The sequence below is a fragment of the Elephantulus edwardii genome, unplaced genomic scaffold (genome assembly GCF_000299155.1).
Source record: "Elephantulus edwardii isolate Elephantulus edwardi_28Jun2011 unplaced genomic scaffold, EleEdw1.0 scaffold00010, whole genome shotgun sequence".
NCBI lineage: Eukaryota > Metazoa > Chordata > Mammalia > Macroscelidea > Macroscelididae > Elephantulus > Elephantulus edwardii.
The window spans coordinates 22879845-22896426 of NW_006399760.1; the positions used below are offsets into that span (position 1 = coordinate 22879845).

At 37.6% G+C, this 16582-nt stretch overlaps 1 protein-coding gene across 1 annotated transcript in view; it reads right to left on the reverse strand.

Moving 5' to 3' along the window:
* Positions 1-16582, reverse strand: part of NEB (nebulin) — a 265912-nt gene that overhangs the window by 29325 nt on the left and 220005 nt on the right. Inside the window, exons 127-136 of the mRNA XM_006880817.1 lie at positions 16359-16463; positions 14908-15012; positions 13227-13337; positions 12701-12811; positions 11740-11853; positions 10888-10992; positions 2895-2999; positions 2107-2211; positions 1330-1422; positions 215-307 (exon numbers count right to left, since the gene is read on the reverse strand). Of these exons, the coding sequence (XP_006880879.1) occupies positions 215-307; positions 1330-1422; positions 2107-2211; positions 2895-2999; positions 10888-10992; positions 11740-11853; positions 12701-12811; positions 13227-13337; positions 14908-15012; positions 16359-16463 (1047 nt within the window). The remainder of the gene's footprint in view (positions 1-214; positions 308-1329; positions 1423-2106; positions 2212-2894; positions 3000-10887; positions 10993-11739; positions 11854-12700; positions 12812-13226; positions 13338-14907; positions 15013-16358; positions 16464-16582) is intronic.

The window sequence follows — 16582 nt, forward strand, 5'->3', positions numbered from 1 at the left end:
AAGCAGATGGCTGCATCCTCTCCTAAGACAGTAGGGGTGGAATGGTGGGCTCTAAACACCAAGTCATCCAGATGGCTCAACCACTATGCCACCTGGGCTCCCAACATCCATAAGGCACAGAAAAACCTTGGGAGGAAGGAGAAGGGATGAAGTGGAGCTGGCAACAGGGAGGTGGTCAGTGACACAGACACAAGCTGAGACTAGGAGCTATTACCGAGCTAATATGCTTCTGGGTCTCCTTGACACGCTTCACTTCAGGCAGGTCAGGAATTGGAGTTCCTTGTCCAATTGCTTCTTTATACTTCACCTGAAGACAGAAAATTAGAAAGTACAAGATATTATTATACGCTAGATAGATATTTTTCCCCATCAGCATGTCTATCTACTTAGTTGTTATTGTTATGTGTGGTACAGCCCTAGAGTTGGAACCGACACATTGGTGACCCTTATCACTAAGCCCCTGAGCTTCCCATCTACTTAGTAGCCCCTCAAATTTGTGTGTGTGTAGACAGGGGTATGTAGAGGGCGAGGGGTGCATGGTGAGTGTAGTAAAAGTATGTATGATCAAACATCTGCCAATTCATTAATTTTTACTTGTGTAATTCAGTGGCATTGATTACATTACTCACCATTGTCCTTTTGATTCCATCAAGTTCTAACATCTTAGTTTTATGAACATGCATAGTGTGAATGGGGTAAAAGTCTGACCCTGAGTTGGAGATGAATAATTCAGAGAACAAAGACACACTCTGTCTTGTGTCTTCTCTTTGGGGGAAGAGGTGGGGGATTCTTGGATTAATCAAATAAAAACAAAAACCCCAAATAAAATAAGTTGCCATTTGATGAGTTCATATTCATAGTGTCTCTATATGGTAGGGTGTGTGTGACTGCTCTAAGACTATAATCTTTACAAAATCGGATTGCCTTGTCTTTCTCTAATAGAGCAGCTGGTGGGTTCAAACTGCAGACCTTTTGGATTAGCAGTGGAATTAATCACTGCTCCACCAGGGCTCCAGCTGTTGGATTACGCTCTCCCATATATTCTGAACTCTTTAGGTTCAACACTTCACTTGATAAGTGCCCAGGAAGGTTGATTCTTGGCTCTTTCTTAAAGTCTTCTTTTTAAAAATCCTTTCAGTTTTCCATATCTAAGCTCTTCCTCATAAAAAGAGCCACATGACTGTTCTGAATATGAGGTGAGTTTACCCACTGGCACGTTAGCAATTTAAGCTCTACTGGTAGCAAAGGCTTTAACTGCAGCTCAGATCAGTGCCAGTTACCAAAGGAAGGGAGAAAATAATGGAAAGTGAAGGTCCACTATGTCTTTACCGAGCTAATGTGGTCCTGGGTTTTCTTCACTCTCATCATCTCAGGGGTCTTGCCAATCGCTGTTCCTGGTGAGACATCCTCTTTATATAAAACCTGGACATTCAGAATCAAGGTAGTGTTACAGAGAAGGAAGAAAATCCTAGCAATTCCTTGAGAAAGACTAGGAAACATGGCTTCTGTGAAAACAAAAGATGCTTAAGGTTGTTCTTAGGGAAGTCCACTAGATCTTCATCTGATATCTTCCAGGTCAGTATCAGTCATGAAGAGTAGCTATAACACAAACCTCTTCCAGATCATGAGATTTCTTGTGAGGTTATTTATTGTACTGTATTAATACAGGATGAGGGTGGGGTGGGATAAAAAAACTCTGGTTAAAAAAACCCAACTCAAACAAAACAAACCACACTCATGTGAAATAAAATCCATTAAAGAAATGTGAAATCAGTCAGTTATGTTGGGGAGGTGTAATCAAAGAAATCACAATGTCAAAAAAGAAGTCCGTCTTCCTGGAGCAAGAACACACACATGTTACTGTACTGGGATTAAAAAGTTATAAAGAAAGAAAATGTGCTTGGTTAGCATTTTTAAATTGTTATTTCAAATGGTGTTTTGAGTGACAGTTTAGAGGCAAAGGATGGGAACTTCAGAAATAACTACGTATATTAACTGGGGGCGTTAGATGTTAATTATCTGAATCAATGTAAGGCTAGTAGGTTTTTAAAGAGGGAAATGGAATTATTAAATTAGCATTAAGTGGAAAATAAGTAGTAAATATACCGAGCTGAAATTCTTTTGGTTTTCTTTAACACGCAGTATTTCTGGTGTATCTTGAACAACTGTAATTTTTCCTTTACTGTTTTTAAGGTCACACTGGTATTGAAGCTATGAAGAAAGAGTAAACATCTTGTTAAGGTCTACATTGGTTTATGTATTTTTACATACATAAATGTCTTCTTTGTGTAAAGGAAGTTAGAGTTCCAAGTTTAAAAGAAAAAGTCCATTTTGCTTTTCAAGGAGAGGAGCAAACGGCAGGGAGGGGGTCGCGGATGAGCAGGGAGAAAAGTGCAACAATGAATGAATGGAATTCCAAAATCTCTGTAGATGTTCATTGAAATAAAAAAAACAACAACCATTTTCTTTAAAAAAAAGAAAAAGTCTAAGGCATAATAATTATGGTCTGATAAAAGAGAAATTGTTTAACATTAATTTTACAGAGAAGCAAATTTTTAGAAACCCTAAAATTTATAATGTGTCACTTTGGTTACTTTTATGGATCCCTTGCCTAGGATTAACTCTGAAAACAATAGTTTTGCCATTGATAGAGTATGGGGAAAACAGATGTTCAGGGATAGGAAATGAACAAGAGGACAATGTTTGTGCTGTTTGGGATTGATGCAGGCTGAGCATGGAGAAGCACTGCACACACATTGCTGAGGCCCAGATAGAAGAAGTGAGGAGCTGTTTCTTGGCATCACAGCAGGACTGGGATACCCCAGTGTGTGTCCTCCTTACTCCATCTGATCCTAGATACCCATGCATCTGTGTTAGAGGCAATGGACACTTACAATGCTGAAATTCTTTTGGTTTTCCCGGACTCTCTGCATCTCAGGGGTATCCAAAACAGTCTCATAATATGACATGGACTTCTCTGCATCTTCTTTGTACTTTTTCTGGGAATAGATGCCAAGAGAAAAAAGAAGAATGAACACAAAAGATGGACCAGTGGGGCTGCCCAACTCAGCAAAGAACCTGGGGCTGAAGGACTGAGCAGATGGACAGGCCTAGAACACACATATGGCTCTGCTAATGCGAAAGCATCTTAATTGGAAAGAATGACTTTTCTAACCAGAGGGAGCTGGGGCTGCCATCATAACCAACCAGTTCTGAACTAACCAGCGGAAGAGTGTTCTAAACAAGCCACCACTTTCCTTGTGTTTTCACAATTCTAGGCTTGCCTTCGGTCAGAGAGACCTGTGGAAACCTACCAGACCAAACTGATTGTCTCCAGTAACTCTGCAGCTGAATACTTGCTCTTGGACCTCTTATTATTCTTTTTTTATTTATCACTTAGCACAATGCCTTTTCACCCCCAGTACCCCAGTCCCACCTCTTTTCCCTCCCTTTTCTGGGAAGTTCTGGTGTGAAGGGATGAGGGTTGAGAAAAGGGGCCGCTTTTGGAATGGGTATTAGACTATTTCTCTTGCCCTTGCCTCCACACTCTCCTTCTCTCCCTGCCTCCTTTCTTTCACCTATCTACCTGAAAGGCAAATTTTGATAGTGTTAAAAATTTTAATTCCTTAAAAAAACAGCAATATGAGAAGCAGTTTCAACTAGTAAGTGGTTCAGAACTAGAATTTGCCATCTAAGAGAAAGACTCCCAATGAGATGGATTGACACAGTGACTGTAGAAAAATGGGTTCAAGTAGGTGAGAGATGATGAGGATGGCACAGGATAGGACAGGGTAAGATCCACTGTTCTTGGGTCACTATGAGTCATACATAACCCAAGGGCACCTAACAACAACAAGAAGCAGAAAACCAGTTAAAACCAGACTGATTAATCCCCTTCCACATTTACTAAAATTTCTGAGCAGATATTCTTTATTCAAGAAAAATAATCAATCACCTGAATGAGTCTTCATAGTTATGCAAATATTAGAATATCTGCCCCAGAAACAGGATAGAACCAACTATCCTTTCATTTTTAAGATTAAGCAAAAGCTGTCTCAACTGGTTTTCATTCACCACAAAAAGAAAGATAAATTTGCACCTGGAGCTTGGATATTCTGAGGAAAGGGACCATATATACTCCATGGCTTAGGAAGTATTTTCTATTCTGAATTCAGGACTTAAAAAAAATCTTTAACATTTTTTTTATTATTATTATTTGGTGTATGTACCGTCTAATCGGATCTGACTTGCACAGGGGGAGACTGCCCCTCTTTCTCTAGCAGAGTATCTGGTGGATTTGAACCATGCAACTTCGGGATTGCAGCACAGCTTCTTGCCACTAGATCACCAGAGATCCATCCCTATTCTGAATTCAATGTATTGAATATATTGATTTAGCTCACATTGCTTGCATTAATTTCCAGGGTTATTGTTGTTGTTAATTGCCAACCCAGTCAATTCTGAGTCCTGGGGAAAGGTGTGTTATGTGCAAAGTCGAACTGTATTTCTTGAGGTTATCAAGACTATCACCTTTTGGAAGCTGATTTCCAGTAGCCTGTGTTCTGAGGTACTTTCAAGGGTGTTTAAATAGGATACCCTCTCCTAGTGTTTAAATAGGATACCCTTTCCTAATAACATGCCCAAAGTATGTGAGACAAAGCTTTGTCATCCTTGCTTCCAAGGAGCACTCTGGCTGTACTTTCTCTAAGACATGGCTGTTTGTTCTTTCCACAGTCCATAGGATAATCAGTACTCTTCTCTAACACCAGAGTTCAGAGGCATCGATTCTTCTTTTGTCATCCTATTCATTGTCCAGCTCTTAGCTGCATAGCACGTGATTGAAAGACCATGGCTCGAATCAGGTGTCCCTTAATCCTCAAACAGGCATCATTACTCCTCAATAATGTGGAGAGGTCCTTGATTACAGACTTTCTCAATGCAATATGCTCTCTGATTTCCTGACTGCTGGTACCAAGGATGTTGCTACAAGTTGTAAAATGTGGACTTTGGTTTGAATGTCTCAGAAGCAATTTCTATGAGAAGCACCAGCACTCTCTGATCACTCTCCTGTACTGATCAGAATTGGGAGAAAATAACCTCTCTGTTCATTCTGTTCATTGTGGCACCAGCCAGCAAGAACATCAGGAGAGCACACACAGGCAAAGTGAGTGACTTCACCTTTCCCAGGGACAAGCCTGTATATTGACACTTTTGTTTAAGTGAAAACTCCTTAAAAGAACTCAGGACTCCAGACATGAACTGGTGGCTATAAGGCTTAAATTTCATCTTGAATCAATAGTAATCTCTGAAGCAGCAATGTAGCTTGTCATATCTGTAATTTTCCACTGCAACTTGAAAAAATTTTTTGGTAAACAATTTCAGAAAAGAATGTAATTTTGTTTGCTTACAATTTTAGTAACCATTACCTAAATGTCAAGCAGTCACTGCATTTTTATTGAATTCCCTGGTATTTTTTTAATTTAAATTATCTGAACTGTCTCCTCTTTGGGTCATGTTCAGCATCTTCTGGACTTTGTGATTCCCAATTTGCAAAATGTCTTGCCCTTAATAAAAGCTCCTTACCTCGTCAACAAGACAGCTGGCACAGTGACTATAATGGCCAATGTATAGCATCAGAAACCTGTGGGAGGATCTCTCTGAATTAGAACCAGTTCAATGGCAATTTTGTTTCTTGGCTGGTTGGTTGGTTGGTTGGTTTGGTTTTTTAAAAATATTCTGATTTTGTAAAAAGTTTACAGAAAGAATAGGTTTTCATTCATTCATTGATACACAGCTATCTTCTTGTCTCCTCCAATTCACCTTGATTACAACATATCTTGGAACATATCTTGTTCCAGATCATCAGTTGCCATACACACAATAGACAGTCATCCATTCCTTCAGATAGTCTCTCCCTTCTCCCATTTGAGTATCATATTCATTATCTATCCATTCTTTCCCTGCCCCATGTCCATCCTATTTTTATAACAGTGGTCCTTTGCAGTATATGTCCTTTTGTGACTGAGGTATTTCACTCAGTATAATGTCTTCCCGACTCAATGATGTTGTACAGTGTTTTACAAATTCATTGTTTTTCAGTGCTGCATAATATTATATATTATATTCCTTTTATACAGTTATCTCCCTCATCTGTTTAAACGCTGTGTAAACTATTTATCCCCTCTTCTCTTAGTTTTTCCCTGTGTCTTGTTTCTCTTTTTAAGAAGTGCTTTGCTTATTCGAGGCCTCTTTCCATGCAAAATGAAATTAGAGATTGTCTTTTCCATCTCATTGAAGAATGGAATTGGTATTTGTATTGGAATTGCATTGAACATGTAAATTGCCTTTGGCAGTATTGTCATTTTCACAATATCGAGTCTTCCTATCCAAGAGCAAGGTATATTCTTCCATTTCTCCAGGTTTCTTTTTGTTTCTTATAGTAATGTTTTGTAATTTTCTTTGAATAGATCCTTTGTGTTTCTGGTTAGATTTACACCCAAGTATTTAATCATGTGATTAGCTATTGTGATGGATATTGTTTTTCTTAGCTCCAGTTCTGTATTTTCTTTGTCACTGTAGAGAAATTCAATTGATTTTTGTATGTTGGTCTTGTATCCTGCCACTTTGCTGAATTGTTCAACTATGCCCAGTAGTTTTCTTGGTGAGACTTTAGGGTTTTCTAAGTATAGGATCATATCATCTACATACAAAGATAATTTTATCTCCTCTTTGCCAATTTGAATACCTCTTATTTCCTTCTCTTGTCTTATTACTATCGCTAAAACTTCCAGTACCATATTGAATAGGAGAGGTGATAGTGGGCATCCTTGTCTAGTTCCTGTTCTCAAAGGGAATGCCTTTAATCTCTCTCCATTGAGGACAATGTTGGGTCTCAGGTTTGCATATATACTTTTTACTATGTTGAGGATATTCCTATCTAATCCTATTTTGTTGAGTGTTTTAATTAGAAAAGAGTATTGGATTTTGCCAAAGGCCTTTTCTGCATCAATTGATAGAATCATGTGGTTCTTGTTCTTTGCTTTGTTAATGTGATGAATTACACTGATTGTTTTTCTTATGCTGAACCATCCTTGCATACCTTTTATGAATCCCACTTGGTCATGGTGAATTATTTCTTTGATATATTGTTGGATTCTATTGGCCAGGATTTTATTCAGGATTTTTGCATCTATATTAATGAGAGATATTGTTCTATAATCTTTTATTTTGGTGGTGTCTTTAGCTGGCTTTGGTATCAAGGATATGTTTGCTTTATAGAATGAGTCTGGGAGAATTCCATCTTTTCCTATTTTCTGAAATACTTTGTGTAGAACTGGTGACAGTTCTTCTCTGAATGTTTGATAAAATTCACTTGTAAAACTATCTAGTCCAGTGCTTTTTTTTGGCTCGAAGTTGTTTGATTACCTTTTAATTTCGTAGGTGTTCAATTTCAGCTTGTGTCAGCTTAGGTAGGCTGTGAATTTCTAAGTGTTTTTCCATTTCCTCTAGGTTTTCATATTTGTTTGAGTATAGTTTTTCCATTCTATTCCATTGTTAGCCTTTTGATTTTAGTTGGTTCTTTTGTGACATTGTTTCACCTTTTATTTGGATTATTTGTGTCTTTCCCTTCTTTTCTTTTGTTAGTGATTTATACATTTTATTGAACTTTTCAAAGACACAACTCCTAGTTTTGTTGATGGTCCCCACTGTTTTTCTGTTTTCTGTTTTCATTGATTTCTGTCCCAATTTTTATAATTTCAGGTTTTTTAGAGGGTGTTGGGTTTTCTTGCTGTTCTTTTTCAATCTTTTGGAGATGTTGGGTTACAGAGTCAATGGTCATTTTTTCCTGCCTTTTGATGTGTTTGCTTATTGCTATAAATTGACCTCTGATTAGTGTATTGACTGTTTCCTAAGGTTAAAGACTTTTGTTTATAGGGTCAGTACTAGATGGACTAGAAGTACTAGAAGCCCTTGTCTTACATTTTGGATTTGGATGAAGTGGCTGGACTCCATATAATGGTGCTCTTGGTTTGGTTGAGGATCTGTGTGGATTGTTGTATTGCTTTTATTTAACCCTCTTGTTTAGAGTCAGCAATACCTCCTGGAAGGCCCAATTCCTTGTTGCTATAATTTGAAGGAACAGTCTTCTTAGTTGTACAGTACTCTTCTGTAAATTTGCCATGCTGAGGTAATATGGATTTGCTGTGATTCTGAACCTTGTGCCACTGAGGTCTCAAATGCCATAACGGCTGCTGATGGTGGACAATGGTTGGTGTAATTCCCAGTTTTAAGACAGGTTTGGGAGCAGGAGTGGCATCTACTTCCTAAACCCATGCCTTTGGAAACTCTATGAACTTGGAGAAATGATAGTTAAAGAAAATTCTCAGGTCTTTTGTTCATAGAGTCACTATGGTGTGCAACTTGATGGCAATCAACAACAACAATCTTTACAACAGCAAAAGGTCATATTTTCTCTCATGGAGCAGCTGTAGAATTAGAACTTCTGACCTGACAGTTAGCAGCTGAATGGGGCTAACCACTGCACATTTAGCTCATATTTGCTATCATCAAATATCCATGGTGAAATCAGGGATTCTATATTCCCAGTTGTTTATAAAGCACAGCCTGTTAATTACTTGTTGCTTTTTTTTTTCACTGCCATGGAGTCTGCACTATTTTATTGCAACCCTCTATCAGATTTCTGAAGTTTTAAGTCTTAACATAAAAGACCTTGCATCTTATTCCCATGGAGCATAGAAGGGATTTGAACCACTAACCTTGCTGTTAGCAGCTGAGCATGTATCACTCTAAGATGCATTAATCAAAAGGTAAGTAAAAATGCTAATTTAAAAGATAAACTTCAGACTCCCAACTATGATTGAAGATTGAAACAATGTGGTATATCTTGATGCATGAGGGACTGCTACTTTTCTTCATCGCTGTGCAGAATTGTGGTTAAATAATGGAGGAATATGGCATCAGGATTGGAGGAAGACTCATAAACAACTTGTGTTATGCAAATGACACAACCTTACTTGCTGAAACTGAGGAGGGCCTGAAGCATTTAGTGCAAAGGGTCAAGGACTGTAGTTTGCAATATGGACTAAAGTTCAACATCAAGCAAATGAAGATTCTCATCACTGGGTCAATTGATAGCATCATGATAAATGGAGAAGAGATTGAGATTTCAACTTGTTTGGTTCCACAATCAACACTCTTGGTACCAGTGTCAGGAAATCAAAAGATTAATTGCATTAGGAAAATCTGCTGTCTGGGACCTCTCCAGAGTGCTGAAGAGAAACTATGTCAGTCTAGAAACTAAGGAACACCTGATCCAAGCCACAGTCTTTGCAATAGTTGCTACACATTAGAGAGCTGGACAATAATCAGGGATGACAGAAGAATAGATGTCTTTGAGTTGTGGTGCTGGAGAAGAGTAGTGAACATACCATGGAATGACAAGAGAACTAATAGGTATCTCCTGGACAGGGTGAAACAAAGCTACCCCTTGGAGGCAAGGGTTTTGAGGCTTTGTTTCATGGAGGCAAGGATTTTGAGGCTTTGTTTTATATCCTTTGGGCACGTAGCCAGGAGGGAACAGTCTCTGGAGAAGAACATCATACTTGGAAGAGTTGAGGAACAGTGCAGGAGAGGAAGACCCTGGATGAAACAGACTGACACAGTAACTGGGGCAATGAGGGTAGGTGTGTCAGAGACAGTGAGATTGGCTCAAGATAAAGTGAGGTTCAGAGATATTGTGCATAGGGTTGCTATGAATCATAGACAACTCGACAGCACATAACAACAACAATGGAGCTAGTGCAGATGATAGAATCTCAATCCCATTACATAGGTAGATAATCCAAATCTGTGTTATGTAAGGGAGCTCTGGTGGCCTAATGGCAAGAAGCTGCACTGCAATCCCAAAGGTATAGGGTTCAAGGTCACCAACTGCTCTGTGGGAGAAGGATGGGCAATCTCCTCCCATTTGATTAACTACCTCTGAAAACCTGCTGGAAGGTCAACTGTGGGTGGATTTCAACTTGATGGTACATAATAATAAATATGTGTTATTTGTTCCTTCCATCTTCATACACAAATCTTACATCAACATTATCAGAGATTCTATATGACCAAATGGGCAAGCTCTTCCAATGTGATTAACTGCCTCTGAAAACCTGCTGGAGGTCAGCTATGGGTCAGTTCTGACTTGATGGTACTCAACAACAACAACAACAACAGCAGCATATATTTACTAGTGTTATGTAAAAGTTGTTTGTTGTCGTTAAGTGCCATTAAGTGGCTTTGACTCATTGTGGCACAGTGACAGATCTGAACTTTGCCCTCATCCTGTGCCATTCTCACCATCTTGGACATGTTTGAGTCCATTCAAGTATTGAATTAAGTCACTGTGTTAATTCATCTTGTTGAAGGTCTTCCTCTCATTCTCTGGCCCTCCATCTTTCCCAGCATGATGTCACTTTTCAAGGACTGGTCCTTCCTGGCAATATGTCCAAAGTATGTGGAGGCAATGTTTTACCAGCCTTGCCTCTAAGGAGCACCTTAATTGCACTCGCTCCAAGACAGACTTTATTGTTAGATGCTGTCACGTTGAGTACAATTTATAACAACCCTATTAACAACAGAGCTGATGTCTGTCCTATCCTGTGCTATCCTCATTATCTCTGACACAGTTTCCTTGTATAATCCATTTTAATTATCATATAAAAATCCCAACTTTAACTTAAATTTGTATAACAGTTTCATAATCCCTTTCTTTATTGAACAAAATTGTGATTCCAAAGGCTATGTTTGGGTGATAAAGACTATTCTTTGGGGTTCTTCATGATTGGGGTGTATGAGTGATATGCTTATGGATAGTCTCACCTGGCTTGAAAGATTCTTCACTTGTTGAGCATGAATGATCTCTGGAGTATCAACCACAGAAGTGAAATTGGCTTTTTCCATTTCTGCTGATTGCTTGTATTTAATCTGTAAAAGGACACCCAAAAGTTGGTTAAGATGCTTACCACATTCATAAAATTACCCAGCTTGCTTTGGCTAAAAGATGATCAGTATTTCTTTCCCAAGAGAATTCATTCATTTAACACTCAATGGATATTTTGCCTACAGTGTTTAAACTTCACATGAAAGACTACGATTCCATTGAGTCTTGGCTGTTAAGAGACTTAGAGTTTATCTGGCCATATGATGGTGATATGAGTTGGGAACAAGAAGGATAGAGATAAACAACAGATAGTAAATTATGAACTGTATACATAAGAGCTTGGAGAAGGAAAAGTAAGCAAAAGGCATATAGCAATTAACACTAGACAAAGTAGGATCCTTAGAAACCATATTTTTAATTTAGGTCTTAAGAGGAGTGAAAGAAAGAGCTCCCAAGTAAAGAATTCTCGGTGTCAAATGATGAGTGTATTGACTAAGAAACAAGGGCTAAAAAGACCAGAAGGTCAGAGTCCATTCCAACTCCAGGCAGCTATTTGGTTACTCAACTTCTGAACTTCCCCAGTGGCTACAGGCTCAGAAAGGCATATGGAAAAAGCCCTGGCAAAGGATCCTGAATCTTTCATTGGAATGGATACCACCATCCAGAAAGATATTGTATAAAAATGACAAAAATTGAAGACAGACAATATACAGAGTGACAATATTTTGTCCTTATAACCCCAACTATTTTATTGACAGATTGCCATATTGACACTGCATAGTAACATTTACCTGGCTGGCAATATCAGTAGCATTCCTGGCCCTCATAAAATCAGGAGTTTCATTGGCCATCGCATTTAGGCCTCTTCCTTTGACTTCTAGCTCCAGGTCTCTCTTGTAGTCTTTCTATAGGAACATTGGAAGCAGGGAGGGAAAAGTTGTCTAACAACACACTGGGCATATTACAAAGAGTGACCAGTCTGCATAGAGGGACATCAAGCTTGGGAGGGTGGAGGGACAGCGCAAGAGGAAGGCCGTTGATGAGACGGACTGACTCAGTGACTGGGCTAATGGGGGTAGGTGTGTCACAGACAATAACGCTGGCTCAGGAGAGAGCAGGGTTCAGAGCTGCTGTACATAGGGTTGGTATGAGTCACAAGCAACTCAACAGCACATAATAACAACAACCTCCATTACTAATTAAATTTTTAGCATGGTGAGTGAACATAAATCCATACAAGGTGCCATCTTAGTGATCCCAGGTATTGTATTTTCCTGCTATTTTGTACTTTCACCCTTCTAAGTGTTGGATGGAATGGTGACTACAGAAGTCAACTTCAATGAACTCTTCTGCTCATGTCAACATGACTCAAAATGAGGACTCTTTAGAATTTTTTTTCAATATTTTCTACTTAAAAAAATTAAAGTATAAAGCTAGTTTTAAATCTGATTTGGTACATAAGTAGGATGAAAATGGGCTACATAGAACACCAGTGTGGTGTTTTTTTGCTTGAATGAAAACACTGAATGCATCAAACTTAAGGAAAATAATATAAGATCAATAACTATGTAGCTATGGTGACCACTAAAAGCAGGTTGTTATTGTACAGTAACCCCTCAAAAACAGAGATATATCTTACATAGTTGTTAGTAATCATGTTGGATATGAAATTAGAAATTAAAAAAAAATTTCTTCTGACCTCTTCTTTGCTTTTGGTGTTAATCATGTTCCAGTTGTTGGTTGTAGACCTACCTCATTGAGAATCTGAGTGGCATTCTTTGCCCTTAGCATGTCGGGGGTATCTTCCATTTCAGTGAGGCCCTTACCACGGATGCTTTCTTCTAGATCTTTCCTGTACTCTTTCTATATCACAAAGTAAAAGCGACAACAATGACGTGAAAGCCCAAATTGTTCTACTTTTATAAAGAGCCAAAATCCCAAACAAAACCTTTCTAAATTTTAAACAGTTTAAAGTTTAGTAAGTAAAGATACCAAAAAAAGATAGGTTATAAGCTTCATCAGTTAATATTAAAATATCAAGTAAAAAATAAAATTAATAAAATGCTAAGGTAAGCACATTTTATTAGATATTCAATTAAAAAAATTAGGAGAATTAACATGGGTAATAGATTAGGCAGTAATACCAAACACATGTGAACCCAACCTGAAACCCATATAGTTAGGCGGTGATGAAAACGGTAGAAGGAACACACTGATGCGTGTCATTAGTGCAAATTATTTGGGTCAAGAGGGAAAGGAAAGCCCGAGTGGGCACTACCTCGCTGGCTATTTTGGTGGCATATTTGACATGTAATAAAGCTGGCGTGACCTCCAGGCCAGTCAGGTTTCTGCCTTTTATGGACTCTTCATAATCTTTCCTATATTCTTTCTAATGTGAGTAGGAAGGAAAGACAAATGAAAAGAATCTTTATGATAATTGTTTTTTATTCCTAGGGAGAAAAAAATATTACAACATTTTCTATTTATGGCCTCCTGGTCAGAGTTCTGGATCATGAACATACACGTGAAACACATCTGATTGTTCTCTAAATATTTTGTCTTCAGTAAAGGGCCTCAAGGAAATACCGAGTTTGAGAAACTTTTACGGACTCTATTCATCCTTGTAACGTTGTAGCTGGGGCTAACCAAAATGTGATGAGGTCAGTGCCATCTAGACACCAAAGTCTTTGCTACTAGACTGTCTCTATATTTTTCCCAATGTGACAAAAAAAATTCCATTTCATAATTACAAAGAAATTATTAAAAAAAAAAACAAAACTCAACCCAAAAACCAAAATAAAAATACTAGAAGAAAGGGAACTCGAGAAAATAAAATAGAAATCACTTGGCCTTTTTCATAATCTTGAGCTACTTTTTTTAAGTCATTCAGAGGCTAGACATTGAAGCAAAGAAATATTTGTTAGTTTTGCCTATTGTTGAAAGAGCCACAAATTCTCCCATCTTTACAGTTCTTGTAATGAGACTATCTTTGAAAATTCTAGAATAGATGCTGGAATTACCTTTTTGTAGCTTTTTACTTCGATATTTTTTTAAATTTTTTATATTATTTTTTGTGTGTGTGTGTACCATCAAATCAGATCTGAGTGGTACAGGAGGAGATTGTCCCTCCTTCTTCAGCAGAGCATCTGGTGGATTCAAACCGCACACCTCTGGGATTGTGCAACTTCTTGCCACTAGTCCACCAGAGCTAGCCTATATATATATATATATAATTTAGAGAATATTTGCAAGAACAGGACAAGGAATCCTTAAAGACTCCTTATTCAGAGTTACCCATTGTTTAAAATTATCTTAAACTTTTAGTTATCTGGCATTCCTAGCTCAATAAACTCCTATTCTTAAAAACTGTATATTTAGAGACATTGTACATGAAGGAAAGGTTAAAAAATTAAAAATAAAATTGTTTCCCACTGAATGCAGATTTTCTGAGCTTCAAATAAGATTTAAATGTTCTCTAAACTTGGTTTTCAAAAGAATAAGAGAAATAATTTTATCTCTGCTTAGAATTCTAGAATAGGAAATATGACACCTTAACTTTTTTTTCTGGAATCTTGATAAACATTGTGAGTATTAATTCTCTTTTAATGTCTTGGGGCATACTTCTAAGGACAGCACATTCCAATGCCAATGGCATAACTACATAAAGGGGCCTTTTCATTCATCAAAGAAAAAGTCAAATGCTATTCAATATAAATGGTTTTATTTAAGGAATAGTTTGCTGCTCTAATCCTGTGAAAACTAAGAGTTCAAATAAACCAAATATGGCAATAATCTATTGGTTAGGGTATTATTGATAACTGAAACAGGATTTCTAAGATAAAAATAATGTTAGTGATCACATATTAAAAAGTGACATCATCTACCAATAATGGCTCTGTGTGTGTGGACAGCATCTATTTTCATCAGATTGATGGTATATGTGGGTGATAAAGACTTACCCCACTCTGCATTTGCTGAGATTCTTTGGCAGTGATATATGTTGGTGTTTCAAAGTCCAACATGGGCTTCCCTCGTTCCTTTTCATATTTTTCTTTGTATTTCACCTGGTGACAAAAGGTCTTATTAGAAACCACAACTTGAGCTAACTCCTTGAAAGAAACCTGTTTAGAGTTAATGATCAAATATGTCCAATCGAGGGGCATCTCATCACCATGTAGAAGTGTCTTGTCATGTTTCAGATCCAGTACCTTTTTGTTATTTCCTGAAGGGAAACACCATTATTGCCTCCATGGCATAATTAAGATTTTTGTTCAGTTCAAGGAGACAAAAGAATCACTATAGAATGATCAGCTGACAATGCAGATGCAAGGAAATACTTAGGGAAAATTACTCACCAGTAAACAAGGTTGATCAAGGTTTGATATCCATAGACTGGATATCATGTTAACATGTTAACAACAATATTAGTTAATGTTTCTGATTTAAAATGTCCAGTTTGTTGTTGTTGTTTTTAAATAAGAATAATTATCAGAAATCTGGGGTCTTGATTTGATGAATAATAAAACAATTCCATTTATAATAATTTTCTATGGGTCATAACTGATCACATGTTTAAATATGAAAATATATTTTCAAAGACTTCCAAGACTATTTCACAAAAGCAATTTCATCACCAAAATAGCATGAATTTAGGAACAAGGAGTCAAATAAATACTCATATTTTAGAGGAGAAATTGAAAGGCAAAGGCCCTTGCTGAATTTCACACAAGCTCTTAATGGTAATGTTCAGGTATCAACTCTCTTGGCCTTAGCAAGATTTTAAAGGTCCACAGAATAGAGGCCTCCGGCACATGCTACTTGCAGATGATACAAGGACATATCTAGTAAGGTAGTCTTCTTGATCAATACCTAACAGGAGACCCAAACAAAATGGTCTTTTTTTATATAGGTGGTCATGTGAAAGCACATGCTTCCTGTAGCTTCTTTTCTTTGTTACATTTCAATTCTTTTACAAATTTAGACCTGGTAAATCTGTCAAGGGCAGATCTGATCACAGTACTTCTCTGATTAAAATCCTTCTAAAGATTCCCTTTTTCCATTGTAATGTTTCCTAACCTAGCCAAAGACCTGTGGGACACGTTGAGAGTACTTTAAGGAGTATCATCGTCCTTCTAGGAACATAGTTTATACTTCTGTACCCTGTCAGTAATCTGAGTAGCATATATTGCATGCATATGAAATATTTCTCCAGTATATAAAGATGTAGTTATAATCTAAAATATCAAAAAGGTAGTTGAAAATGTTACTACATTCAAAGGTCTATTGTGTCTTTGACCATTTTCTCAGTGGAGCTGCTAAAAGTGTAACTACTATTCTGGAAGGTCTATGAAATTTGCAGATGTGGTAGTTGAATGTGCATTGGGGAAAAAGTCAGTCTCAATCCACTTACTACACTCTGTAATTCTGTAGCCTCTTTTAGATGAAGTTGCTCCAGATTATCAGGTATTGTGTGGTAGTGGCCTTTACTCTTCTCATACTTCTTCTTGTACTGGTACTGAGGGGAGGGTGGCAAAAAAGGCAGTTGATGGAAAAGCTGGTCAGCATTCCAGATCTTCCTCTTTAAATTAGACAATTACACGGCAGCATGGTCAAGACCAAGTTAAAATTAGCAAA